Here is a 25966-nt window from a genome sequence, read left to right as displayed (position 1 = left end):
CAAAGGAACCCACAATCGAACCAGGGGGAGCCCAAACTACCACATTTGCCAGCAGAGATACACCACAGAAAGTCAAAGCACAGCCCCCAGACAGAACCCCCTGGGAAACGGTCAAAACAGACCGAAAACCTAGGGACAAGGTGTGGGTGCAAGCATAACAGACAGGGACACTGAGCCCAAACCCTAGGGCCCAGACCCAAAACAGACAAAACGGAAACCCAGTGTAAAATCAACACTCAAACGTTCCCAGAGAACAGGAAACGGGCAGAAAACACCAGAGAAGCAAAAAAATGACAACAGGAGACTAAAACCCCTGAAAAAGGTGAAAAACTCACCTGCGCGGACGATCGGCACGGCAGTAAAATGTAATGTTTGCTTGTTTCCTTGGGATTGTAGGGAGTTTCTACCTCTCTGTTCTGTTTTTTTATAGTTTTTTACCATGTGGGGTTTGTTTTGTTATGCCTACCTTTCTGGGTGCCTAACCCCGGTCGATGGCAGATAAGGAAAACCCAAATCAAAAGGGGATTTTCCAGGGCCATTGCTCCCTAAAACATCTCTGAAGGGGCCAGGTTCTGGCGCTGGTCTCTGGTAGGTCTGAACTCCTTAGCTAATGTCCCGGTCCAATATAAGATACATTAGCCTGATAAGCTCCAGGGAGCCATAGGGGCTCCCCACAGAAAGAGCAACACTTCATGCAACTAGCACTCCAGTTCGTTAGCGCTACGCCCTCCCCTCAAAGAGGGGAGGGGAAGACAGCAGCCAACCACCCCAGTTCTTGCACTGATGTGCTGGCGGTCAACTTGGTTACATCTGGCCTCAATTTCTTGTTCTGGATTTTGCCCTGTGTACCTGTACCAGCAGTGTGTGTGGTGTGATGGCCAGGTGTCTTAGTATACAAGAGCAGCATGTGCCAAGGGTTATCTTCCCTAGGTGCTCCGTATGTACTACCCATGTGTTTCGGGGTTATCTTCCCTTAGGCTTTCGATAATCACTCCCTTTATAGGACTTCGTCGCTTATCATTGTTTTCACCCTTGGGGTACACCGGGGGTCTTGGGTTTTCTGTCTTGCCCTGGGTGGGGAGTGTTATTGGCTGGGCGGGGCGCACATCAGCCGGCGTAGCTCGCACATGCAATGGCAGATGTTTCTCTCTGGCTGCCAGTTTGTTTGTCTTGTGTCTTTGGAGGTTTTGTTTTCTTTTCTAGCATTTTTGCTTTTTGTTAATGGAGGAGGTCGGCCTAGCTTCTTATTAGACAAGCCTAGGTTGTGTTGGTCATCCTCCTCTGTTGCCCCCAAGGTTTCACAGCTGCTACTGGTGGTCAGTTTGCCTGCTGACAGACAGGGTTCTACAGGCTTAGCTAGATCCAGTGCCTGGGCTTCCCACAGGGCTCACTCACCCTACAGGCTCTGGAAAACCCCAGTGAGCTCGGAGAAAACTCCAGTGGGCCATGGATGTATCTTCCGAGTCCTCTCTCTCATTACGCGAAGTTGAAGGTTGTTTGTCGCCCATTCCTCAGGGGGACGATCATCTGCACTGCATCCTTAATGCTGCCTGTTGGGTCAGTGACACCTACGACCCGGAGTCTTGCAGGACTTGTTCCCCACTTGACTAACTCGGGGAAGCAACCAAAGGGAGATAGACATGGGAGGGACAAACTCAGAGGATGGGGTGGAACAGGAAGCCTGGATTAGGGGAGTATTCCAGCAAATGTGGGATGAATTCAGTGAAGGACTGAGGATAATGAGGGAGACAGTAACCAACCTGCAGGATGAACTAAGTGCAGCAAAGGAGGAGCTAAGAAACCTGAAGAAGACTTTAGGCTTCAGACTTCAGGCTTACTGACTAACATCAGAACAGCATTCAGGAACCTGTGTAAGGAATCATTCAGAATCTTGTATACCACATATGTAAGACCAATCCTGGAGTATGCGGCCCCAGCATGGAGCTCGTACCTTGTCAAGCACAAGGCGAAGCTGGAAAAAATTCAGAGGTATGCCACTAGACTAGTCCCGGAGCTAAGAGACATGAGTTACGAGGAAAGGGTGTGAGAAATGCACCTTACGACACTGGAAGACAGAAGAGTAAGGGGAGACATGATCACTACCTACAAAATCCTCAGGGGTATTGGCAGGGTAGACAAGGATAAACTATTCAACACTGGTGGTACACGAACAAGGGGACACAGGTGGAAACTGAGTACCCACATGAGCCACAGGGACGTTAGAAAGAACTTTTTCAGTCAGAGTAATTAACAGGTGGAATGCATTAGACAGTGATGTGATGGAGGCTGACTCCATACACAGTTTTAAATGTAGATATGATAGAGCCCAGTATGCTCAGGAATCTGTACACCAGTTGATTGACGGTTGAGAGGCGGGACCAAAGAGCCAAAGCTCAACCCCCGCAAGCACAATTAGGTGAGTACTTATGCATCACTTTACCCATTCGTTGTTAGATGATCTCAGGCCTCAGGCAGCTGCTGCATTGCATGCTCACTTCTCTTATTGCAACAGACCAGGTAGGTTGCCTGGTTGGAGGCCCCCAGAGCTGCCCCACTTGGATTTTAGGGACTCAGACTGGGGAGTGTTAGTGGCTTCAACCTTGGTTCCATTTGCGGCCCTGTTTTCTACACAGGAGGGCGTGGTTTGCCCTGTTCTTCTTTCCCCCGCTTCCGGCTCCCAAACGTCAAAGAGTTTCAGAGTCAGGGCACGGTTTAGCTCGGGATGAGGCTCGGGTTGCTTCAGGACCTGCCCCTTCAGATTCGGGCGCGGAGGTGGTTGAGACCGATTTTTCTGCCAAGTCCTCTGGGTTGACCCAGCAGACTTCCTTTATTGAAGCTTTCCCTTGGACTCTGCCTTTTCATCTTGGGTGGGGCCACAGGCCTCTGCCCTGGGGCCTGTGTCAAGGGTTCCTGGGACTCGGGGAAGAGTCCCCTTCGAACGCTTGGGCTCCTTTTGACCCTGCTTGGGCCCTTGTGCCTTCTGGTCAGGGGTTATTCACGACCAGTTGCCATCTCATTTCAGACTTATTGGTGCTCCCGGGGGGGGTGGGGGAGGGGTTTCCTTCCAGGACCTCTCGGATGGGTCGTGCCAGGGCTCAGGCCTCATTTGTTTGAGGTAGGCCTTTGGTGCCAGTTTATATGTCGATGTGTTTCCCGGGGCCTCTTCGTCTGGTCTGCGAAGCGCTCGTTCGTTCTGTGCAGTGGTTGACTTCTCTGAGTTCACGTCGGTCGTTTCGTGGATCCCCCTGTTGATGTGGCGATTAGGGAAAGCTGACTCTTTTTGCCTGCACTTGGTCCCAAGATTTGTGTGCTCTTTGGGTTATCTCTTTCGGCCTTTTGGATCATTGTTCGGACCTTCCCTTACTGTCGGCTGGGGGGGGGTGAAGTATCAGGAAGCAGGCCTCTTCCCCATTCCTCTGTCGGGTCATCTAGGAGTGGATTCGCTTGGGCGTGGTCGAAACTACTTCATCTCTCAAGTTGGTTTCCTGCTCGTTTCCAGTTCCGAAACGTGACTGTTTGCGGATTTTCAGTTCATTCTGGACTTGTCTCGTCTGAAGCATTTGATTCCTTGCCCCACCTTTCGGATGACCACATAGTCCTAGGTCTAACTTCTTCTCGAGCCGGGCGATTGAATGATTTCCCTGGACATCAAGGATGCTTATTGGCATGTCCCTAATTAATTGCTGTGTCCTAATTAGTTGCTGTGTCCTAATTAGTTGCTGTGTCTCCGACTTTCTCTTTGGGTCTTTCAGGGTTCAGTGACATGGTGCCTTCCTCTCCCCTCGCTTGATGTACAGTATTCACAGATGCCTCATCTCTGGGTTGGGGCTTTGTTACCAGTGCTCACCAGGGGCATTGGGCACTGTCCTTCCTTCCAGCTCACATTACAGTGCGGGAGTTTGCGGCAGTTTGGCAGGCACTGCAGCAGATTCGACTTCCTCGGGTCTCTGAGATCCAGCTCCATTCGGACTGCTCCCCTGTGGTTCACTGTCTCAACCGGCTAGAATGGGGGTTATTATTGTTGTTGTTGTTGTCTCTGCTGTCCATGGGGGGGCTGGTTGTTTCAAGTGGCTCTTTTGCCGAGTTTTTGGGGTTTAACTCTCCTATCCGTTCACATTCAGGGAGTGTCCAACGTTCTGGCAGACAGCTTGTCATGCTTCATTCCTCTTTTCACAGAGTGGACAGTCGACAACGCTTCCTTCCTTTGGATTGGTTGGACGTATGGGCACCCAGAGGTGGACCTCTACGCGTCGGCATGGTTTCGAAGTCTCCCACTGTACGTGGCGCCATTTTCCGACTGCAAGGCACTTGTGGTGAATGGTTTTTGGCAGGACTGATCATGGTGGGGGTTCCTATACCACTTTCTCCAGGTTCAGCTTTTGCTCCGGGTTATGGCTCGGCTGGAATTCTATTGGGGCGGGTGATTCTCCTGGCTCCACAGTGGCTGGCCCAGCCTTGGTTTCAGGCACTGCTTGCTCAGTGTCTAAACTCAGGAGTTTTTCTGCAGCTCCGCCTCTTTCAGCAGATCGGCCCAATGAGGTACCTCTCTGTTTCAGATTTCTCTTCCACTCTTCGCATCTGACTTTTCTGATGCTAATGTATTGCCATTTGTATGATGATCATGTGGCTGCTTTGATGGTATCCCACGTACGGTCTTTGTCTCGGAATCAGTATAAAATTTCTTGGCGGTCTTTCCGCTATTTCCTATCTCTTCATAGGATTTCGTCGGTGTCAGTTATGGATATTTTGTCATTTCTCTCATGGCTTTTCTGAAACAGGATCTTATGCCAAATACTGTCTCTTATTATCGTGCGGTGTTGGCGGAGCTGCTGCAGTTTGAATTCAAGGTTGAAGGCACTTCTGATCCGTTCTGCAAGCTCTCGTGCATTTTTTTCACCTCTGGCCTGCTTGTGCGCTGCTTGAGCTGTCTTAATCTTTGAACTGAGTTCTTTCTTTTCTTTCTTCTCTTTGGTTTGTTGTGGCCCCTTTGGTTTGTGATTGCTTTGGGAAAGCCTTGTTTTTGTTAGCTTTGGCCTCTGGGGGTCAGGTTGGGGTGCTTCATGCTCTTCTCTGGTGCCTGGGGTTCTGTTCGTTTGGTCCTGGGTGGTCGTTTTGTTCATTTGCAGCCTTCTCCTTCTTTTCTGGAGAAGAATGAGACGGCGGGCTTCTGGAGAAGTTCGTTGGTTGTGGATGCTTGGTTGGATAGGCCAGGGGTGCATCAAGTATTGTATCTGGTGGTGGCTTTACGTCGCTACCTGTGGGCCACCGGTTCTGTGATGGTGAACGTGCTCTGGGTGGGTCCGGTTTCCGTGGTTCCCTGTTCCAAGGCTCATGTCTCTCTGCTTGTCCGCAGTATTATTAAAGCTAGCCAGCCTGCGATCTACCCTGATGCCCATGATGTGCAGAAGTAAAGTATGCTGCTCGTGCAGTTGTTTTTGGTAATACGTCTTGGGGTTGACATTCAGTGCGGGAGGGGGGAAGGGTTGGAGGTCGAACAGGGTCCTGGCTGCTAGATATCTCGTGAACGTCCGTGTCCTCTAGGGTCTTGTGTTGCATTGGGAGGCCTGTCGCGATTGTCAGTCGTGGCATCACCTTCAGGCGGTGTTGCTGCCTCCTGGGCAAGTCCCTGTTTTTACTTACTTGTGGATAGTTAGCTACATGGAGCAGACAGGGCTCCACACAGAAAACCAGCTTTGAATGTAATGAAACACAATTTTCTGGGTGAACCACAGAGACTGCCTGACACCCTCTGGTCGGCGGTCTTCATCGTTTAAGAACTAAAGACGGGGGAGTAGCTCTAACGAGCGGGAGTGCTAGTTGGATTAAGTGTTGATTATTTGTTTTCTTCCTGGGGGAGTTCTTTTGCTCTTTTCAGACATCTTCATCTTTCAGGGTGCTTTCCTGGTCTATGGCAATTATGACATACTTTAAATGTAAAGTGCTCGTAAGTCAGGTTCTGGCTCGTGGTCCTGGGTAAGCAAAAGAACTCCTGTGACTGATGACCACAAACTAATATAGCACTTATCAATTTGGATAACTTCAGGGAGCCCCGTGGGCTCGCCCAGAAAATGGTATTTCACTACATTTAACGCTGTTTTCTGGGGAAAGCTCCTACGGCTTCCCGGAGCTATCCATGGCTGATATGGATACCCTAACTATTTTGCATCAGTCGATGTGGGTGGGGTTCTAGCCTACCAGGGACCACGAGCCTGAACCTGCCCCCCTCACAGAAGCACGGGGAGCAATGCCCATAGAAATGCACATGTGATTTGGAGCATTCTATATCTGCCATTGACCGGGACAGACACCCAGAAAGGTAAGCGCCACAAAACAAACCCCTATTCTGCTTAACAACGAAAATCGACAAACGAGTGGACCGAACTCCCCATAAGAGAAATGAGCAAACAAGCAATGCGTCACACGAGCCGTGCCACATGTCTGCGCAGCTCCCCCCTCCCCGGGAGGAGAAAGGGGTAGCTCCAGACCCTCGCCCCAGTTCCTCGGCTGATGAGATCGTGCATGGTCGTTTGGCTCCAGCTCCAGTCTTGTCTCAGTGCTGCTTTTACGGTGGTTGTGTGAGCTAAGAGTAGTATTCTCAGGTACTCGGGCTGCATGTACTTAGGGTCACCTTCCCTGAGAGCCCTGTACGTACCGCCCTTGGGGCTTGGGGTTGCCTTCCACAAGTCACCTTGGGTCTACCTCTGTTGGCTTTTCACTGCTTGGCATTTGGCCGCCCCGAGTGTTTGGGGGTTTTCCTCCCTTGTTTACCTTGGGGTAAGGGGTAGTTATAGCACTGGTGGGGCACAGGGTACTGCATGGCTAGTTTTCACCTAACAGCACTGCACGGTTTCACCCAACAGCGCCGGCTCAGTTCCCACTGGGTACGCTGTCCACTTGCGTGGTTTTTCTTTTCTTTTTCTTTTTGCCTGGTGGGGGGGGGGGGATCTGCCTTGTGTTTTCCCCTCCCCCTTATATTAGGGTCATTTGTGTGGTGGCACCCCCTGCTTCACCCTCGTGAGTGGACACGTCCCGTGAGTTCAGCTTTTAGCAGTTTGCTTGGTAGATTGGGGTGTCGGCTAGCAGTGCCCTACCTGGGGTAACCCTTAGCAGACCCAGTCTAGGGGCCCTGGAAAACCCCGCGGGGGGCTCTCGGGTCCGATGGAGGAGACCTTTGCGTCTCCTCTCACTTTGTGCGAGTTTGAGGGTTGCTCAGTCCCCTTGTCTTCACCAGCACAGCCACTCCTTCCCCCTTTCTAGTTTTCCTGTCACGTCTCCAAACTGAGTAGCCCCTTGGGAATACGACCTCATTTAAAAAATTTCTTCAAGTTTCATCTGTTAAAGCGACAATATCTGGGACTTTGAGCTTAATTATATCCTTCAACTCCAATATTTTCGATCTCACTCCATCTATGTTGGTATATACAATTTTCAGGAACATGTTCCCCTTCCCTTTGTTCTTTACACCTCCTTCCTTTAATGATTTTGTTGCTTTGTCTTTATGTACCATTTCACAAGCTTTCCAGTCCCTGACAATTTGTAGAAAAAAGAATTCCCTTCTTCTTCATTTCTATCCCCATTTAGACATTTCGCTTCAATGAGGTTCATTTTCAACTTTTCTCTGTCCTCCTTTGAGAGGTCTTGTCTTATTGACCAAAGTTTGCCATCTTCGTCACATTGCAATTTTCTGTTATTCCGAAGCACTTCTGTCATATGCATCACTCCATTAAACGTCACCCTTAACACTTTGGTGCACCCCGCTCGCCACCCCTCAAATGTGTGATATGGGACCCAGGGTGTCACGGGAGTGCGCGTAAAATCTGAAAAGTGTATACTCTCTTCAACTTTGTCACCTTAATTCTCGTCCTACGAGATTAAGTTTGGTATCATTGTGTTCGCAACAGAATTCTCTACAGCACTAAATGCATATAAACTCCAAAAGCCTGGCTAATTACCTGCAGCAAACAGAGAAAGTGGGAACGAGTTACCCAGGAGCGCGCAAACGCGATAAAATGTTTTCACTATTTTCACTCTGGTCACCTCAATTTTTATCCTAGGTCTTTCATTTTGGTCTCAATGGGTTCGTAATAGAATTCTCTAGAGGAACATTAGCATATCAAATAAAAAACCTGGTCACGCTCCAACCGCCGACGAGTTGAAGACGGGCCACGCGTTAGCCGCGAGTGAGTGCTCAGCCGCCTTCCACCTACACTCCCAATTCCCGCCCTTTTCAAGCCTTTCTTTCGCAATTTTCTTCCTGGAAGGGCCTTGTTCATGATCACTATCCATCGTGGAGTAAGCGTAGACAGTTTCTACAGCCGCAGTAAGAAATATAGCCATGGAAAATAGGCGAAATGTTCACATGTTTGAGATGCGAGGGGAGGCGACATTGGTCACAACAGTGGAGCGAAAGCAATGGGCCCACGGCATGTGCCAAGCCGCCTGAGGGCCACGAGGCTCAACAAGGAAAATGGGAAGACATCGGCGCGCATTTTAAAACCAGTCCCCAAAAAATTGGATAAAAACCTGATTTTTGGCGATTATTTAAAGTGGATGACGCAATGCTGCGTCATCCCCGGAATTACTGCCAGTAAACGGATGACGCAATGCTGCGTCATGCCCGGGCGAAAGTGTTAAGGGGCGGTTCTTGTCTCTCTCATACTTAGCTATCCTCCTAAAATCACTGACATGTTCCTTTGCCTTCTCCAAATCCTACTATTTTTTTATATGATTTTCATCGCTTCTGCTGCTCTGTCTACCCTAGAGAAAATTTCCTTCACTAAACATCCAAAAATTACTATTGACTTACTTCTATCTGCAGTGTTTTGTACTAGTTTACTGTTGGTAACCAATTCGTTCCTAATTGCTTGCCTAAGACCGCTTCTTGTTTGTCATTTCTGGTTTTGACTTCCGAACACACTTCCTTAATTGTCTCTTTCTCTTTTACAACTTGCGCATACATCCTGCTTGATGGGGTTCTGGGAGTTCTTCTACTCCCCAAGCCCGACCCGAGGCCAGGCTCGACTTGTGAGAGTTTGGTCCACCAGGCTGTTGCTTGGAGCGGCCCGCAGGGCCACATGCCCACCACAGCCCGGCTGATCCGGAACTTCTCTTAGAAAACAGTCCAGTTTTCTCTTGAAGATGTCTACGGTTGTTCCGGCAATATTTCTTATAGTCGCTGGGAGGACGTTGAACAACTGCGGACCTCTGATGTTTATACAGTGCTCTCTGATTGTGCCTATGGCACCTCTGCTCTTCACTGGTTCAATCTTGCATTTTCTTCCATATCGTTCACTTCAGTACGTTGTTATTTTACTGTGTAGATTTGGGACCTGCCCCTCCAGTATTTTCCATGTGTATATTATTTGGTATCTCTCGCGTCTCCTTTCTAGAGAGTACATTTGGAGAGCTTTGAGACGATCCCAATAATTTAGGTGTTTTATCTCGTCTATGCGTGCCGTATATGTTCTATGTATTCCCTCTATTTCAGCAATCTCTCCTGCCTTTTATTTCGTCTCTTTTATTTCATCTTTATACTTTTCTAGTTCTTTATGAACCTCCTCTATGTGAGTTGCCAATGAAGTTTCTCGTTGCATCTCCTCACCTAACTCCATGCTAACCCTCAGGTTCCCTTGTTGTTTTTCACCATATGAGTATTTTCTTGTGAATTTCTTCAAATTCCCTACTCTTCACTTTCCATGCCTCATTATCCTTTACTAGTTCCTTGATGTGTTCCTCCTGTATCCTTACCTTATCAATCAAGCTGGTAATCTCCTTATCTTGCTGGAAAATACTTCCTTTTAAATTACAAAACTATCTTGAGACCTTCATTTCCTTGTTCCAATTTAATAACTTTTTCTTCATAATTCTTTAGCAAGTCCTCAATGATCACTAACCTGCCAAGAAAACCACCTTTCATTGCATCTTGTTGTGAAAAACCTGCAAAATATTCCTTTGATGGGATACTGTCCTCCCCAGTGGTGGCAGCCACCTTTGTTGACATTCTGCTGTTTTGAAAGATCAACTTTTCTACCACAGATTTTTCATTCACTAACACTTATTTCTTATCTCTTAGTTGCTTTTCAAATTCCCTACACCTTCATGTGTTCTGGGACACCACTTGCAACCCTCACCCTACTCCCCACACTTAGATAATTTGAATTCTCCTGGAGCCTGCAGCAGTGTGACTTTTGTGTGATGCTCACTCACAAAAAAAGAAAAGAAAAAAAAGGTGTGGGTTTATACAATTTGTGGGTGTGAGTGTGATTGGGTGTGCGTGGGCATGGTCGAAACGACGACGTCCCTCAGGTGGGTTTCCCGCCTATTTCCAGTTCCAAACTGTGCGGACCTGCGGTTCTTTCTGGACTTGTCCCGTCTGGACCCTTGGGTTTCTTGCCCCTCGTTTCGGATGACCACTCTGTCCCAGGACTGGCTTCTGTTAGAGCCGGGCGCTTGGATGGTGTCCCTGGACCTCAAGGACACGTATTGGCACGTCCCTATTCATATGGGGTTCAGGGACTGTCTCGGTTTTATTGTGAGGAATCAGTGCTACCGCTTTCGTTGTCTCCCTTACGGGTTGAATCTGGCACCTCGCGTGTTCACACGCCTTACCCGGGTCATGGTGGCCCGTCTGCATCTGTTAGGTGTTCTGGTGTTGGCTTACCTCGACGACTGGCCAGTTTGGGCTCCCAGTCGGTCAGCGTGTCTGCTCACCAGGGATTTGGTGCTTTCCCAGCTCGCCGGGTTCGGGTTCCTGGTGAACTGGCGGAAGTCCCGTCTGATTCCCTCCCAGGTTCGATCCTTGCTGGGTCTTGTGTGGGACTCTTAGACCGCTTCCTTGTCTCTTCCTCCGGAGTCTCTCCTTCGGCTGCGGTCTCGCCTGTGTCTGTTTATGGGGGTTTCCTGGGTCACCCGGCGGTTGCTTGAGGGTTTGTGCGGGAGCCTGAACTTCGCCATGTTCGTCTACCCGCCGGGTAGGGTGTTCTGGTTCCTTCTGGGACGTCCCTTTCGCCTCTCTCGCGATTGCTGGGTTCGACCCCCCCAGGGGGCCCTGCAGCGGCTGCTGCGTCGTCGGGTTCCTATTCAGGTTTTTCGGGGTTCTGTGCCTTGGCGCCTACCCGAGCCCTCTCTCGATGTGTTCACGGACGAGTCGTCTCTAGGCTGAGGCTTTGTGACCAGTGCTCACCAGGCTGGCCAGAGGCAGTGGGGTCCGTCCTTTCATCGGGTCCACTGCTTGGTGCAAGAGTTTGCACCAGTGTGGTTTTGCACTTCGGAGGGTTCGGGTCACACGCGGATCGACAATCCGGCTCCATTCGGACTGCTCCCCCGGTGGTTCACCTGAACCGTGGGGGTTCAATGCAGTCCTTGGCTCTTTGGGGTTGGTCGCTTTGGGTGACTCGTCTGCTGAGTTCTCGAGGTTTGGCTCTCCTGGCGGTTCACGTCGGGGGGGTTTTCAACGTCCTGGTGGGTAGCCTGTCCAGGTTCGTTCCCCTGTCCACCGAATGGATGGTCAACGCCGACTCTTTCAGTTGGCTCTGCCGGACGTTCGGGCACCTGGAGGTGGACCTCTTCGCCTCGGTGTGGTCAAGACGTCTTCTGGTTTACGTGGTGCCCTTCCTCAACTGCGAGGCTGTCAGGATCGATGGCTTTTGGCAGGACTGGTTGAGGTGGGGGTTCCTGTACATCTTTTCCCCGGTTCAGCTGTTGCTTTAGGTCCTGGCTTGCTTGGAGACTTACCTTGGCCGGCCCAGCCATGGTTTCAGGCACTGCTTGCCTGGTGTTTGAACCCGGAGGTTTTTCCGCGGTTCCGCCTCTTTTAGGAGATCGGCGCAGTCCCATACGAGACTGGTTCGCTCTTCTCCGCGAGTCTTCGCATTTGGTGTTTTTGACTCGTGTTTATCACCATCTCTATGGTGAGCAGGTGGCTTCCTTGTTGGTTTCTCACCTACGGGTTTCCTCTCGGAGGCAGTATGAAGTTTCCTGGCGGTCCTTCCAGTTCATTTTGGGTCTTCGTTGTTGCTCCTTGCTTTCGGTTCGGGTGGTATTGTTCTTTCTCTCTAGGTTGTTCCAGGACGGTCATCTGATGCCTAATACTGTCGCCTCGTATCGTGCATCGCTGGCGGAGCCGCTGCAGCTTGCTTTCAGTATCGATGTTACTTCTGCACCATTTCGCAAGCTGTCTCGTGCGTTATTTCACCTCCGGCCTGCTCATGCGCCGCCTGAGTCGTCCTGGTCTTTGCACAGAGTGCTCTCCTATCTTTCTTCTCGGTTTGTTGTGGCCCCTTTGGTTCAGGATTGCTTGCTAAGGCTCTTTTTCTGTTGTCATTGGCCTCTGCGTGTCGTGTGGCGGAGCTTCATGCTCTTCTCATGGGCAGAGATATTTGCTCCTTTGGTCGTGTTCATAGATATGTTCGTCTGCAGCCGTCTCCCTCTTTTCTAGCGAAAAATGAGACTGCTGCTTCCTGGAGGGGTCCTTGGGTTGTTGATGCTTTGTTTGTCAGGCCGGGGTTTCATTATGTGTTGTGTCCGGTTGCGGCTCTCCGCCGTTATCTGTGCCACGGCTTCTGTGTCCGGGGACGCGCTTTGGGTTGACCCAGTTTCCCTTCTTCTCTGTTTGCGGGTTCGGGTCTCTCAGGTCATCCGCAGGATTATTAAATCTAGCCAGCCTGTGGTCTATCCCCGTGCAAATGACGTTCGTAAGTTTGCTGCTCTTGCTGCCGTCTACGGCAATATGTCTTGGGATGACATTCGGGCGCGGGGTTTTTAGCGGTTGAACAGGGTCCTGGCTGCATGCTACCTTGTGAACGTTTCTGGGCCCATTCGGGCCTGTGTTGCTTTAGGTCGGCGGTTGCAGCCTGTTGTCTCGACTACGAGTTGAGGAGTGGCGCACCGATTGCCTCCCAGGTAAGTCCCCTTTTATCTTAAGTAGTCTTTGGTAAAGTAGCTCCAGGGAGCCGTAGGGGCTCACCCCAGAAAACCAGCGTTGAATGTAATGAAACACCATTTTCTGGGCGAGTCCCGGAGGCTATCCGGAAACCCTCCCTCCATCTGGTCAGCGTTTTTTCCCGATTTTTGATATCCAGCCTCAGAACTGGGGCAGGGATCGCCGGCGCGAGGGTCTGCGGCTCCCCCTTACCCCTCCCAAGAAGGGGGAAGCTGCGCAAACATGCGGCACGGCTTGTGTGACATCATGCTTGTTTGCTCGTTTTTCTTTTGGAGAGTTCTGTCCACTCGCTTGTCAATTTTCGTTGTTAACCAGAATAGTGGTTTGTTTTGTGGCACTTACCTTCCTGGGTGCCTGTCCTGGTCGATGGTAGATATAGAATGCTCCAACTCACATGTGCATTTCTATGGGCCATTGCTCCCCGTGCCTCTGTGTGGGGGCTAGGTTCTGGCTCGTGGTACCTGGTAGGCTGGAACTCCACCCACATCGAATGATGCAAAATAGTTAGGGTATACATATCAGCCATGGATAGCTCCGGGGAGCTTCTGGGACTCACCCAGAAAATGACGTTTCATTACATTCAACGCTGGTTTTTTTAATCTAACAACTCAACTATAATCCGATGAAATTTGTCCCTTCCCAGTGAAATAAATTTCACAAAAGTTTACTTTACTCTAAAATTAATGGAAATAAAATTAACATTATTTCAAAATAATTAAACATCTTCAAACTTATCTGACTTAGAATACTGTACCAATGTTTGAATAATCAACTAACCTCAGCATTTAAATTATCCACCAAATGATTGATGAAAGAACTCTCAATTGGATACTGATTGGTGAGAAGAGACAAGTAGTGAGTCAGTTTATCATGTGTGGTGATGATTGTACCATGCCCACTTGTGTCAAACTGAGGACGGCCAGCACGACCAAAAATTTGCAATACATCCAGAATACCCAAATCAACCATTGTACCATGTTTACTGTCATAGATGTCTGTTCCCTGCAAATAAAATTATTATACACATTAGTCCCTGCAAATAAAATTATTATACATATTATTGATTTTACAAAGGAGTATTATTATCACTGCCATTTTAAAAGTGACAATAATGGATAGGAAAACTAACAAAATTCGCAATACGACAATACAATAATTCAGGAAGGTCTACTTCTACATACCGAACAGAAACAAATATTTTTACCTTTATAATTACAGCATGAGCAGGGAGGTTCACACCCCAGGCCAGAGTAGCTGTACATACCAAAACCTTGATAATACCACGACTAAACAAGGTTTCAATTAGCGTCCTGCAGATATAAAAAACATTTAAATATCTTAGTGTAATGTGAGTTTTCTGTGAGGAGCCCCGTAGGTTTTCTGTGAGGAGCCCCTACGGCTCCCTGGAGCTTATCGGGCAAATGTATGTTATATTAGACCGGGACATTAGCTAAGGAGTTCAGACCTACCAGGGACCAGCGCCAGAACCTGGCCCTTTCAGAGAGGTTTCAGGGAGCAATGGCCCTGGAAAACTTCTTTGTGGTTGGGGTTTTCCTTATCAGCCATCGACCGGGGTTAGGCACCCAGAAAGGTAGGCATAACAAAACAAACCCCACATGGTAAAAAACTAGCTTTGAATGTAATGAAACGTCATTTTCTGGGTGAGTCGCAGAGGCTCCCCGGAGCTATCCAGGCTGAATGGATATGTATAACTTTGTGGCATCAGTCAAAGTGCTAGGAGTTCTTGCCTACTGAGGACCACGAGCCAGAACCTGGCCCCCTCAGAGAGGCACGAGGAGCAATGGCCTATAGAAACACCCCTTTGTGATTGGGAGCATTCTATGTCTGCCATCGACTGGGACAGGCACCCAGAAAGGTAGGCGCCCCAAAACAAACCCCTATTCTGGTGAAATTATTGCTACCGAAAGCCGATCGAGTGGACAAAACTCCCCAAACAAAATTATCAAACTAGCATGATGTCATCACGTCGCCGCGCCACCGTCTGCGCAACCCCCCCTCCCCGAGAGGGGAAAGGGGAGCCCCAGGCCCTCCACGCCGGCGATCCAACTGGCAGTTCTTAGGCTGGATGTCAAATACGCGAAAAACGCCGCCGACCGGAGGGAGGGCGGGATGCCGGGGAGCCTCCGGGACTCACCCAGAAAATGGCGTTTCATTACATTCAACGCTGGTTTTCTGGGGGGAGCCCCGTCGGCTCCCAGGAGCTACCTCCCCAAAGTTAAGTAAAACAGGGAAGGAACCGGGAGGTGGATACCACACGTCCTAACTGAACAAACAAAACCAGAGACAAAACAAAGACCAAAACAAGAAGAAAAAGACCACCCAGGCCAACGACCAGGACGGCCCCAAAATTCAAGAGCAGGCCAGAGGGAAACAACGCCCAGGACAGCAAGTGGAATGGAGCAGAAGGAACCGCAACACTGAACGTAAGCAGGAGCGGCGCTGCCAGCACCACCCAACATGATGTGACAGGACAATCCCAGACAACGGTCCCAGAACAACCCCGAAGGGAAGCCAAGCCAACCCTATCAAAGACCGAAGGACCCTTCGCAATGATAGGAAAACCACACACTGCCCCCGAGACGAAACACGTAGGTGGGAGACCAATAACCTGGGACCTGTGTTCAGATTCGCAAAACGCGAAGCTAAAAACAGCGACCCCGCAACCCAAAGGAGCAACATAACCAGCTCCAGCAGGGAAGAATGAGACACGCATCTCCGAGGCATCCAAGAGGATAACTACCGAGGACGAGAACCGCAGGAAAGCAAACACACCCGGTCCGGAAAAGGAACAAAGAAAAATTGAAACCAGGACCAGAACCCAGCAAACCCGGTTCCAAGAAAAGGAACCAGGAAAGCAGGAGCGGCAGACCGAAAAGTCCACACCCCTTCCCGAGCCTTCGCTCGATGTGTTCACAGACGGGTCATCTCTCGGCTGGGGCTTTGTGACCAGTGCTCACCAGGTCGGTCGGGGATGGTGGAGTCTGTCCGTCCGTCGGGCTCACAGCACGGTTTGGGAGTTCGTGGCTGTCTGGTTTGTGCTTCGGAGGGTTTGGGTCACTCGGTGCTCTACCATTCAGCTCTGTTCGGACTGTTCTCTGGCGGTTCTTGCCGGAACCACAGGGTTTCTCTAAGGTGTAGACCTTTGGGGGTTGGTACCGTAGTAGCTCGTTTGCTGGATTCTCAGGGTTTGGCTAACCGTGAGGTTCATGTCGCAGCCTTTCTCCGTCCTGGCGGCGGTCGAGACGGCTGCTTTCCGGAGGGGTTCTTGGGTTATTGATGCTTGATTGGTTTGGCCACGGGTGCGTCCTGTGTTGTCCGGTTGTGCTTTTTGTCGTTGCCTGCGTACCGTGTCTGGGGATGCGCTGTGGTTGATCTGGTTCCCCTCGTTCCCTGTTTTCAGGGCTCGGGTCTCCCAGGTCGTCCGCAGAGTTTTTCATCCTTCCAGCCTGCGGTCTGTCCTTGCGCCCGTGCTGTTCAGACATTTGCGTCTTTTGCTACTGTGTTGGCGACTTCAAGGGCTCATTTCGGGCGCAGGGATTTGAGGGTCGCACAGGTTCTTGGCCGCCCATTCTGTATGCGCGTCTGCTCCTGTGCGTTATTGTTGCCTTGAGTCGCAGGTTGCAACCTGTTGTCTCGGCTTCGCGTTGCAGAGTTTGTGGCGGCCGCCTCCCGGGTTAGCCCTTTCTTTTCCTTCTCTTTGGGTATGAAGCTCCAGGGAGCCGTAGGGGCTCCCCACAGAAAACCAGCGTTGAATGTAATGAAACGCCATTTTCTGGGTGAGCCCCGGAGGCTCCCTGACAACCCTCCCTCCCACCGGTCGGTGGTTTTTTCGCGTTGGTTGAAGCTTAGCTTCCGAACTAAAGCTTGGCAGCCGGCGCAGTAGGTCCGGGGCTCCCCCCTCCTCCTCTCGGGGCGGGGAGGGCTGCGCGGACGATCGGCGCGGTAGTAAAGTGTGATGTTTGCTTGTTTGCTTGTTTCCTTGTGATTGTAGGGAGTTTCTACCTCTCTGTTCGTTTTTTTGTTTTACTTTTTTACCATGTGGGGTTTGTTTTGTTATGCCTATGTTTCTGGGTGCCTAACCCCGGTCGATGGCAGATAAGGAAAACCCCAACCACAAGGGGGTTTTCCAGGGCCATTGCTCGCTGAAACCTCTCTGAAGGGGCCAGGTTCTGGTGCTGGTCCCTGGTAGGTCTGAATTCCTTAGCTAATGTCCCGGTCTAATATAACATACATTAGCCCGATAAGCTCCAAGGAGCCTCCGGGGCTCACCCAGAAAATGGTGTTTCATTACATTCAACGCTGGTTTTATGGAAAAATAGATTTTGTATATTCTAATATATTTATTTATATATAATTTCTGTGGAGAGCCCCTTTGGCTCCCAGGAGCTATACCGGGCTGATGTATATATATTAGACCGTGGTAGCAATCAATCATAGGAGTTCTAGGCCTGCCGGGGACCAGAGCCAAAACCTGGCCCCCTCAAGAGAGGCACGAGGAGCAATGACCTAAAGACGCCCCCGAGTAATTGGAAGCAGTCTTTGTCTGCCATATACCAGGTCAGGCACCCAGAAAGGTAGGAATTCCAAAACAAACTACAGTGGTACCTCGGAATACGAGTAATTACCTAAGTGTAGTTACAGGATGAGAGCTACGCTCGTGGTGTCCCGTCTTCCCAGCACTCTTTGTCACACAACGCTTTGAAACTACTGACGGTCTTGGCCTCCACCACCTTCTCACCTAACTTCTTCCAACCATCTACCACTGTTTGCGAAAGTGAATTTTCTTATATTTCTTCGGCATCTGTGTTTAGCTAGTTTAAATCTATGACCACTTATTCTTAAAGTTCCAGGTCTCAGGAAATCTTCCCTATCGATTTTATCAATTCCTGCTATTATTTTGTATGTAGTGATCATATCACTTCTCTTTCTTTTGTCTTCTAGTTTTGGCATATTTAATGCCTCTAACCTCTCCTCGAGTGTCCCTGTATACGAGTTTTTCAGAATGTGAGCAGGATTTGCTCGGAAAATTTGCCTCGGGAGGCGAGGGTGTTGATACGCGTACAGGCTGACCTTACGCATGGTGGCATGGCAATCGCTCCTCAGTTTTCCAGTGCCTCGCGCCCAGTGACTATCCCGCCTGAATTCTTCACCACGATTTGCAGTGTTTTGTTGGATTTTTGGCCATTTGACAATAAAAGTTGTTATTATATATCTCACCATGGGTCCCAAGAAAGCCAGTGGTAAGGATGAAGGCAAGAAAGCACATGTGAGGATGACAATAGAGGAAAAACAAGAGATCATTCAGAAGCATGAAAATGGTACACGTGTTGCTGAACTTTGTAGGCAGTACAACAAAGCCACGTCAACGATATGCACTATACTTAGCAAGAAAAAGGACATTATGAGTGATAAAGTGGCAAAAGGCGTAAGAACAATCACGAAACAAAGACCACAAATACTTGAGGAAGTGGAAAAGTTGTTATTAATTTGGATACACAACAAGCAGATAGTGGGTGATAGTGTTTCAGAGGCCATCATTTGTGAGAAAGCCAGGGTATTGCACGAAGACCTTGTAAAGAAAACCCCTGGAATGAGTGCAGATACGATAGACTTTAAGGCAATCAGGGGTTGGTTAGAAAAATTTAGAAAAAGAATGTGATGCCTCACTACAGAGGCATCTTGCGAAGAAGGGAAAAACAATCTTCCATGGACAGATTTGTTGTGAGAAAATCTAGCAGTGAGCCACAACCAGGACCTAGTGGTATGCAGGCAAAACGTGCCAGAGAATGCACCCCTGAGAGGTCCTCACTCCCTGATGTTATAATGGAAGGGGACTCCCCTTCCAAACAGTAACACCTCTCCTCCTTCCCCCTCCTCACCATCTTCCATACGCCAACAACAGTCATCAGCAACGGTAAGTAATAACTTGAACATAGTTTTGTAGGATTATTTAGATGAATTAGGTATAAAATTTAGTTTGAAGTGAGGTTTTTGGGTAGTCAGGAACGGATTAATTTATTTCCCATTATTTCTTATGAGGAAATTAGCTTCGGTTTACGAGTTTTCGGAATACGAGCTGTCTCCAGGAACGGATTAAACTCTTAAACCGAGGTACCCCTGTACTGTTGATTAAATAAATTGCAAATCGAAAGCCGAACTAGCAACAGAACTCCCCAATCAAAACCAAGGAAACCAGTATGACGCCACCACAAATGACGCGCATCCGTCTGTGCAACCCCTCCATCACCGGGAGGGGGACAGTAAGGGGCAGGGTCCCCAGACCTCTGCGCCGGCAACTCTCCTCAGTTCAAAGGCTGTTGTGATTGTGAACGGTCGATCCCTTTGGCTCCACTCTTTGCACAGTGCTGCAGGGCGGTGTTGTTGCTCTGTTTTGGTGGTGTGTGAGCCAGAAGTAACACAAGAGTACTGGGGCTGCATGTATCTAGGGGCTACCTTCCCTAGGTGCCCTGTAAGTACTGCCTTTGCGGCTTCAGAATTATCTTCCATGAGCCATTCAGGAGCAGCTACCTCCGTGTGGTTCTGTCGCTGCTCGGTGATTGCCCGCCCTTGGGGGTTCAGCTGGGGTGGTCCTTACTCCTGTTTTCCTTTGGGTAGGAGGTAGTTTCGTCGCTGGCTGGGGCGCGAGGTACTGTGCAGCTGTCTGATACACACATAGCAGGCAACGTTAGCGTTGCATGCGAGGTTTAAGTTGCAGCAATGTGCGAGGTTGGTTGCCTTTCCGGATGCCCCGCAGCTGCCCCACTGAATTATACAGGTAGTGAAACTCGGGCGACTTCCGGATTGGAGGCGGAGGCATTCGATCCTGGTCCTCCTGCCAGAGCTTTTGGGACATGCCAGCTGGGCCCCTTCATCCCTGCTTTTCCGGTATACTCAGCTTTTTCTCCAAAGACGGAGGATTTGGAGGACGGCTCGGCCCCGGGTTCTGACGTGGAAGCTTCCGGGGTTGGGTAGGAGTTGAATTAAGGGAGGGGGGGCTGGGCCCCTCTGGTCCCTGCTTGGGTGTTTGGTACCCTCGGTGCGGGGCTTGTTGTTACAGGGGAAGTGGTTTTCCAATCCCCCTCCCTGTACGATTTTGTTATGAGTTCGGCTCCTCCCATGGTTCGGTTCCGAGTTCCCTTGGGTTCTACGGTTCCCCTCCTTCTGGAGGTTTTTGGCTTCCCGCATTCCACCGAGGAATGTGTGGGAGGCTCCTTGCGGCTTACCTACTGCGAGACATGGTTTATGCCTCGATAATGAAGCCTTCTTTTTTTGAGTTTGGCTCCTCTTTTCCTTATTGGGTGCGTTACAAGGTGCTGGAGTCTTCCTGGCTGGCAGACTGCCTTTTCTTCGTTAGGGGTTTGGCATTCGTTCTGTCGGACTGCGCACTTGAATGGCGAGAGTTGCCTACAGTCGTTCAGGTTTTCCTGGGGGGTGAGTTGGAGCACCTCAAGGCGTGCTTGTTCGCCCCCATCCTTCCTTATGATGTCGGCCAAGTGCGGCTTCACGTGCAGGTTCCCTCTCTTTTGGCATCCCTGGTGGCCGAGGATTTGTTCGCCCATGGGCACTTGGCTTCGGTTTTGCGTTTCTTTTCTCCTCCTGGAGCTGTCTTTGGACTGGCTCGTGCTGGGTGTGGAGGAGCTGGGTTCTGGGCCAGGGTCCGGTGTGCTTGCTACAGCAACTCGAGCGCCGACTGCTTTGGTGAAGTTGTACGTGCCGTTTCTGAGGGAGGCGGTGTCGTTCTTCGCTTCTCACCTTGTGTGCTGACAGACGGTGCTCATCCAAATTTTGTAATCGTCTTGGGCCCTGGCTCTTAGATTTTCATCACCTTTTTGTCCGTTGCTCTTTGCAGTCTGCTGTGGTGCATTTTCTGCAGGCACTTCGTCTAGTTAACGGCCTTTGTCGAACTTGTAGGTTCTCCGGGGGAAGAGAGGGCCATGGAGGTCCTGCCCTGAAGGGTCATGCCAGGTCTCGGGGGTTCCTTTGGTTGTCGTAAGCCAGATATGCCAGATTCAGGGCTGGCACCTCCTCTGGAGCCGTCGGCGTATGGTCGGTGCAGTGATTGCTCTCAGCGTCGGTTGGGTTCTCGTAGGGGTCGTTGGCCCTTTCGCGGGTTGCCCCGTTGACTGGGCAATAGGGGGAAAGCTCGCACTGTTTGGTCTCACCTGGTCTCACGATTCGTGGGCAATTAGGGTCGTTTCCTCCGGCCTGCGGTGGCATTGGGTCGCTCAACCTCCTTCGGGGGCGTCGGGGCTGGTAGGGCAGACCTTTTCTCCCGTGCTCTGTCAGGTCATCCGGGAGTGGTTTTGCTTGGGCGTGGTCGATACGACAACGTCCCTCAGGTGGGTTTCCCGCCCGTTTTCACTTCCAAAACGAGACTGTGCGGATCTGTGATTCATACTGGATTTGTCTAGTCTGAATCCCTGGGTCATTTGCCCCTCTTTTCGGATGACAATTCTGTCTCAAAATGCAGCTGCTTTTGGCGCTGGGTGCCTGGATGGTGTCCCTGGATCTCCGGGATGCGTATTGGCATGTCCCGATTCATCCGGAGTTCACGGACCGGGCTTGGTTTTGTCGTGGGGCGACAACCGTACCGCATTTATTGCCTTCCATTCGGCTTGAATCTGGCACCTTGATTGTTCACACGTCTTACCCGGGTTGTTGTGACCCATTTGAGTCTGTTAGGGGTTCGGGTTCTGGCTTACCTCAACAACTGGCTAGTGTGGGCTCCCAGCTATTCTGCGTGTCTGCTCGCCAGGGATTTGGTTCTTTCCCAGCTCGCTGGGTTCGGGTTCTTGGTGAACTTGAGGAAACCCCATTTGGTTCCCTCTTAGGTTCGAACTTGGCTGGGTCTTGTGTGGAACTCTCGGACCGCTTTCTTGTCTCTCCCTCCTGTGACACTGCTGCGGCTGCGGTCCCGCCTCCGGCTGTTTTTGGAGGGCACCCGGGTCACACGTCGGTTGTTTGAGCAACGTGCAGGAGCCTGAACTTCGCCGTGCTGGTCTACCCATCGGGTCGGATCTGGCTCCATCCTGCTTCTTCAGGGTTATCCCTTTCACTGCCGCTCCTCGGTGGTTCATTGCCTGAACCGCGGAGGTTCGATGTGGTTCTTGGTTCTTTGGAGCTGGTCGCTTTGGGCAACTCGTCTGCTGAGTTCTCGGGGTTTGGCTCTCCTGGGGGGTTCATGTTCAGGGGGTGTCAAACGTACTGGCAGACGGCCTGTCTCGGTTCATTCCCCTTTTCATGGAATACGGTCGACGCCAACTCGTTCAGTTGGCTCTGCTAGACGTACGGGAGCCCAGAGGTGGACCTCTTTGCATCGGTGTGGTCGAGGTGTCGTCCAGTTTATGTGGAGCCCTTCCCAGACTGTGAGGCTGTCGGGGTCGATGCCTTTCGGCTGGACCGGTCAAGGTGGAGTTACCTGTACCTCTTCCCACCGGTCCAGTTGTTACTCAGGATCCTGGCTCAGTTAAAGACTTACCAGGGGAGAGTAGTCCTGTTGGCTCTTTGGTGGCAGGCTCAGCCTTGGTTTCAGACGCTTCTTGCTCAATGTCTTCCCGCAGCTCTGCCTCTTTCAGCAGATCTGTCCGGTTAGGTACGTGGCTAGTTTGATCTTCACCTCCCCTCTTAGCATCTGGTCTTTTCGATGCGGGTGTATCACCACTCGCATGGTGATCAGGTGGCTTCATTGATGGTGTCCCACCTGCGAGTTTCGTCTAGACAGCAGTATGAAATTTCCTGGCGGTCCTTTCGGCATTTTTTGTCTCTTCGTAGATTGTCTTCAATTTCTGTTCCGGTTGTTTTGTCCTTTCTCACTTGGTTGTTTCAGGACAGTCATCTTATGCCAAATACTGTCGCCTCGTATCGTACGGCGCTGGCGTAGCCGCTGCAGCTTGCATTCGGGGTTGATGTCACTTCTGCTTTGTTCCGCAAGCTTATAGGCATTGTTTCACCTATGGCCGGCTCATGCGCCACCTGAGTCGTCCTGGTTGTTGGACCGGGTGCTCTCTTTTCTCTCTTCTCCTCGGTTTGTGGTAGCCCCCTCGGTTCAGGACTGTTTTCCAAGGCTTTTTTCTTGTTGAAATTGGCCTCTGGGGGTCGGGTCGGGTAGCTTCATACTCTCCTCCGGCGCAGGGGTTTCTGCTCTTTCGGTCCTAATGGTGGTTTTGTTCGTTTGCAGCCTTCTCCTTCTTTTCTGGCAAAGAATGAATCTGCTGGTTTCCGAAGGGGTCCTTGAGTTGTTGATGCTTGGTTGGTTTGGCCGGGATGCATCATGTTTTGTGTCCGGTTGCGGCTCTTCGCCGTTATTTGCGCACCACGGCCTCCATGGCAGGGGACGCACATTGGGTGGACCCGGTTTTCCTTCTTCCCTGTTCCATGGCGCGGGTCTACCAGGTTGTCCGCAGGATTATTCGGTCCGGCCAGCCTACGATTTATCCCCGTGCCCACGACGTTCGTGAGTTTGCGGCTTTGGCTGTTGTTCTGGGGAATATGTCCTGGGCTGACATTCGGGCACGGGGCGTTTGGAGGTCGAACAGGGTCCTAGCCGCACGTTATCTTGTTAATGTTCCTGGCCCTTCTTGGGCATGTGTAGCCTTGGGTCGCAGGTTGCAACCAGTTGTCTCGACTTCAAGTTGAGAAGCGAGTGACGACCGCCTCCTGGGTAAGTCCCTCTTTTCTTTATCTTTGGTTAGGTAGCTCCGGGAAGCCAAAGGGGCTCTCCACAGAAAATCAGCGTTGAATGTATTGAAACGCCATTTTCTGGGTGAGACCTGGAGGCTCCCCAGCATCCCTCCCTCCCTCCGGTCTGCATTTTTTTCGAGTTTATGATACTCAGCCTCTGAACTGGGGAGAGTTGCCTGCGTGGAGGTCTGGGACCCTCCTGTCCCCCTCCCGGGGAGGGGGCGGTTGCACAGACGGATGCGCGTCGTTGTGCTGGCGTCATACTTGTTTCCTTGGTTTTGATTGGGGAGTTTTGTTGCTTGTTCGGCTTTCTGTTTGCAATTTATTTAATCAGCAGTAGTTTGTTTTGGAATTCCTACCTTTCTGGGTGCCTGACCTGGTAGATGGCAGACAGACTGCTTCCAATTACACGGGGGTGTCTTTAGGCCATTGCTCCTCGTGCCTTTCTTGAGAGGGCCAGGGTCTGGCTCTGGTCCCCGGTAGGCATAGAACTCCTTCGATTGACTGTTGCCACGGTCTAATATACACATCAGTAGTAATATACACATCAAATATCAGTAGTAGGCCGTCGCCGGTGGGAGACACACACAATTAGTGAGGTCAGCGGAAATTTGTAAATTTCTCGGGACATTGAAGGAGTATAGAGGCTAGATCATAGTACTGTAACCCCGCAATTATCCGGGATTCAAACATCCGGAAAACGCCCTTATACGGCCAAAATCGTGATCGGATAGAGTTATCACAATATCCGGCCAAAATGGCCACAGGAACCGGATAAAAGCTGGTTTGGCCGGATGAAAATTCGGCCATATTGTATAAATCCCGTCTGTGGCTTTAGACGCATGGTGGAGGGGGTGGGGTGGGTGGGTGGTGTTGGCAGGGTGGGAGGGGTGCGTCGGGAGGGACCACCTGGGTACATGAATTACCATTAATTTTAGAACACATAATCATAGCCAAAAACAAATGAAATAAGTACTAGTAATTATGTAATAACAAATAAATAAGTTTCCTAAAAGTAATGTGCACAGGCTGAAGTTTCCTTCAAAAATATTGTGAGTTTCTTCCTCCTGGCGACCTACGTAACGTGCTATAGCTGCCCCACCCCAAGTGGACCTGTCCAACACTGGTCAATCCATGTGCGTCCGTCCCTCGTGTTATACACAGTGCTGCGCCATTAATGAAATATTTTTTTAAATAACTTTTTTATTTTCATAGTAACTTTAAACATTTTTGGCCAAGACTATGGTCTGGTAGCAGCATCAATCGTTCTGGAGGTGTTAAGAGGAAGAAGGTGGTCCTAACAATTATAGACAAGTTATGTGTTGTTCAACCAGTGAGGCGTCACAGGCAGCCAAATACCTTCAACAAGTGAGGCGCCACAGGCAAGCCAAGCGCCGTCAACAAGTGAGGCGCAAGCAAGCACGTTCAACAAGTGAGGCGTTACAGGCAAGCAAGCGCCTTCAACAAGTGAGGCGTTACAGGCAAGCCAAGCGCCTTCAACAAGTGAGGCGCAAGCAAGCGCCTTTAACAAGTGAGGCGTCATAGGCAAGCCAAGCGCCTTCAACAAATGAGGGCAAGCTAGCGCCTTCAAGAAGCGAGGCCTCACATGCAACCCAAATCCCTTCAACCAGTGAGGCTTCAGCAGCTGGCAGTCAAAACTAACTTTGCCTAATGAACTGTACAGTAATTTTAAGTGTTAATTTTAGTGTTGTGTTAGTATAGGTTACATAAATTGTTAAGAATTCTTAACTTCAAGATGTGTGGCATCAATCAAGAAGACGAACACCAACAAGGTAAGTTGAGGTTTATAGTTGAATATTTAATAATTATATGTGGCAAGGCAATTCAAATTATGTTGTTTGTAGTATAAAAATAGTTGAAAATTGTCACTTTTGGACTCGTAGGTGAAAAAGTACCATTATCCGAAAAATGTGATAACCCGGCTGGGGGTCCTTCCCATATAGCCCGGATGATGAGTGGAGACAGTATTTGGCCTCTCGCAGTGTGTAGCTAGCAGGGTGCAACACAGCATAATCATATCGCTAGCGATAGTACGAAGAAACCAAAGTGGAGCTAGTGGCAGCACCGGTGCATATACAGTGAGGAGAACCGCGTGGAGCGACCTGACCTGACGGCCAGGTGGGATGACCCACCGTGGAACTGCCTGATTGTGTTTGTTGGGTGGTGACTGTGATCAGTGGTACAGTAAATTAGTGAACTGTAACACAACGATACAGTGACTGACTCCAGAGCTTTGTGTAGATAGAGAAGAAAAGCCATCATCAATCTACTAGAACTTTGTGAATCACCACGTGGGAGGCGACG

General features: G+C 50.2%; 1 protein-coding gene across 1 annotated transcript in view; it reads right to left on the bottom strand.

Moving 5' to 3' along the window:
• Positions 1–25966, bottom strand: part of obe (activating signal cointegrator 1 complex subunit obelus) — a 565443-nt gene that overhangs the window by 341537 nt on the left and 197940 nt on the right. The window contains exons 19-20 of the mRNA XM_069330748.1: positions 14145–14250; positions 13718–13942 (exon numbers count right to left, since the gene is read on the bottom strand). Coding sequence (XP_069186849.1) covers positions 13718–13942; positions 14145–14250 — 331 coding nt within the window. The remainder of the gene's footprint in view (positions 1–13717; positions 13943–14144; positions 14251–25966) is intronic.

The sequence above is a fragment of the Procambarus clarkii genome, chromosome 24, assembly GCF_040958095.1.
Source record: "Procambarus clarkii isolate CNS0578487 chromosome 24, FALCON_Pclarkii_2.0, whole genome shotgun sequence".
Taxonomy (NCBI): Eukaryota; Metazoa; Arthropoda; class Malacostraca; order Decapoda; family Cambaridae; genus Procambarus; species Procambarus clarkii.
This window is presented reverse-complemented; position numbering and strand designations above follow the sequence as displayed.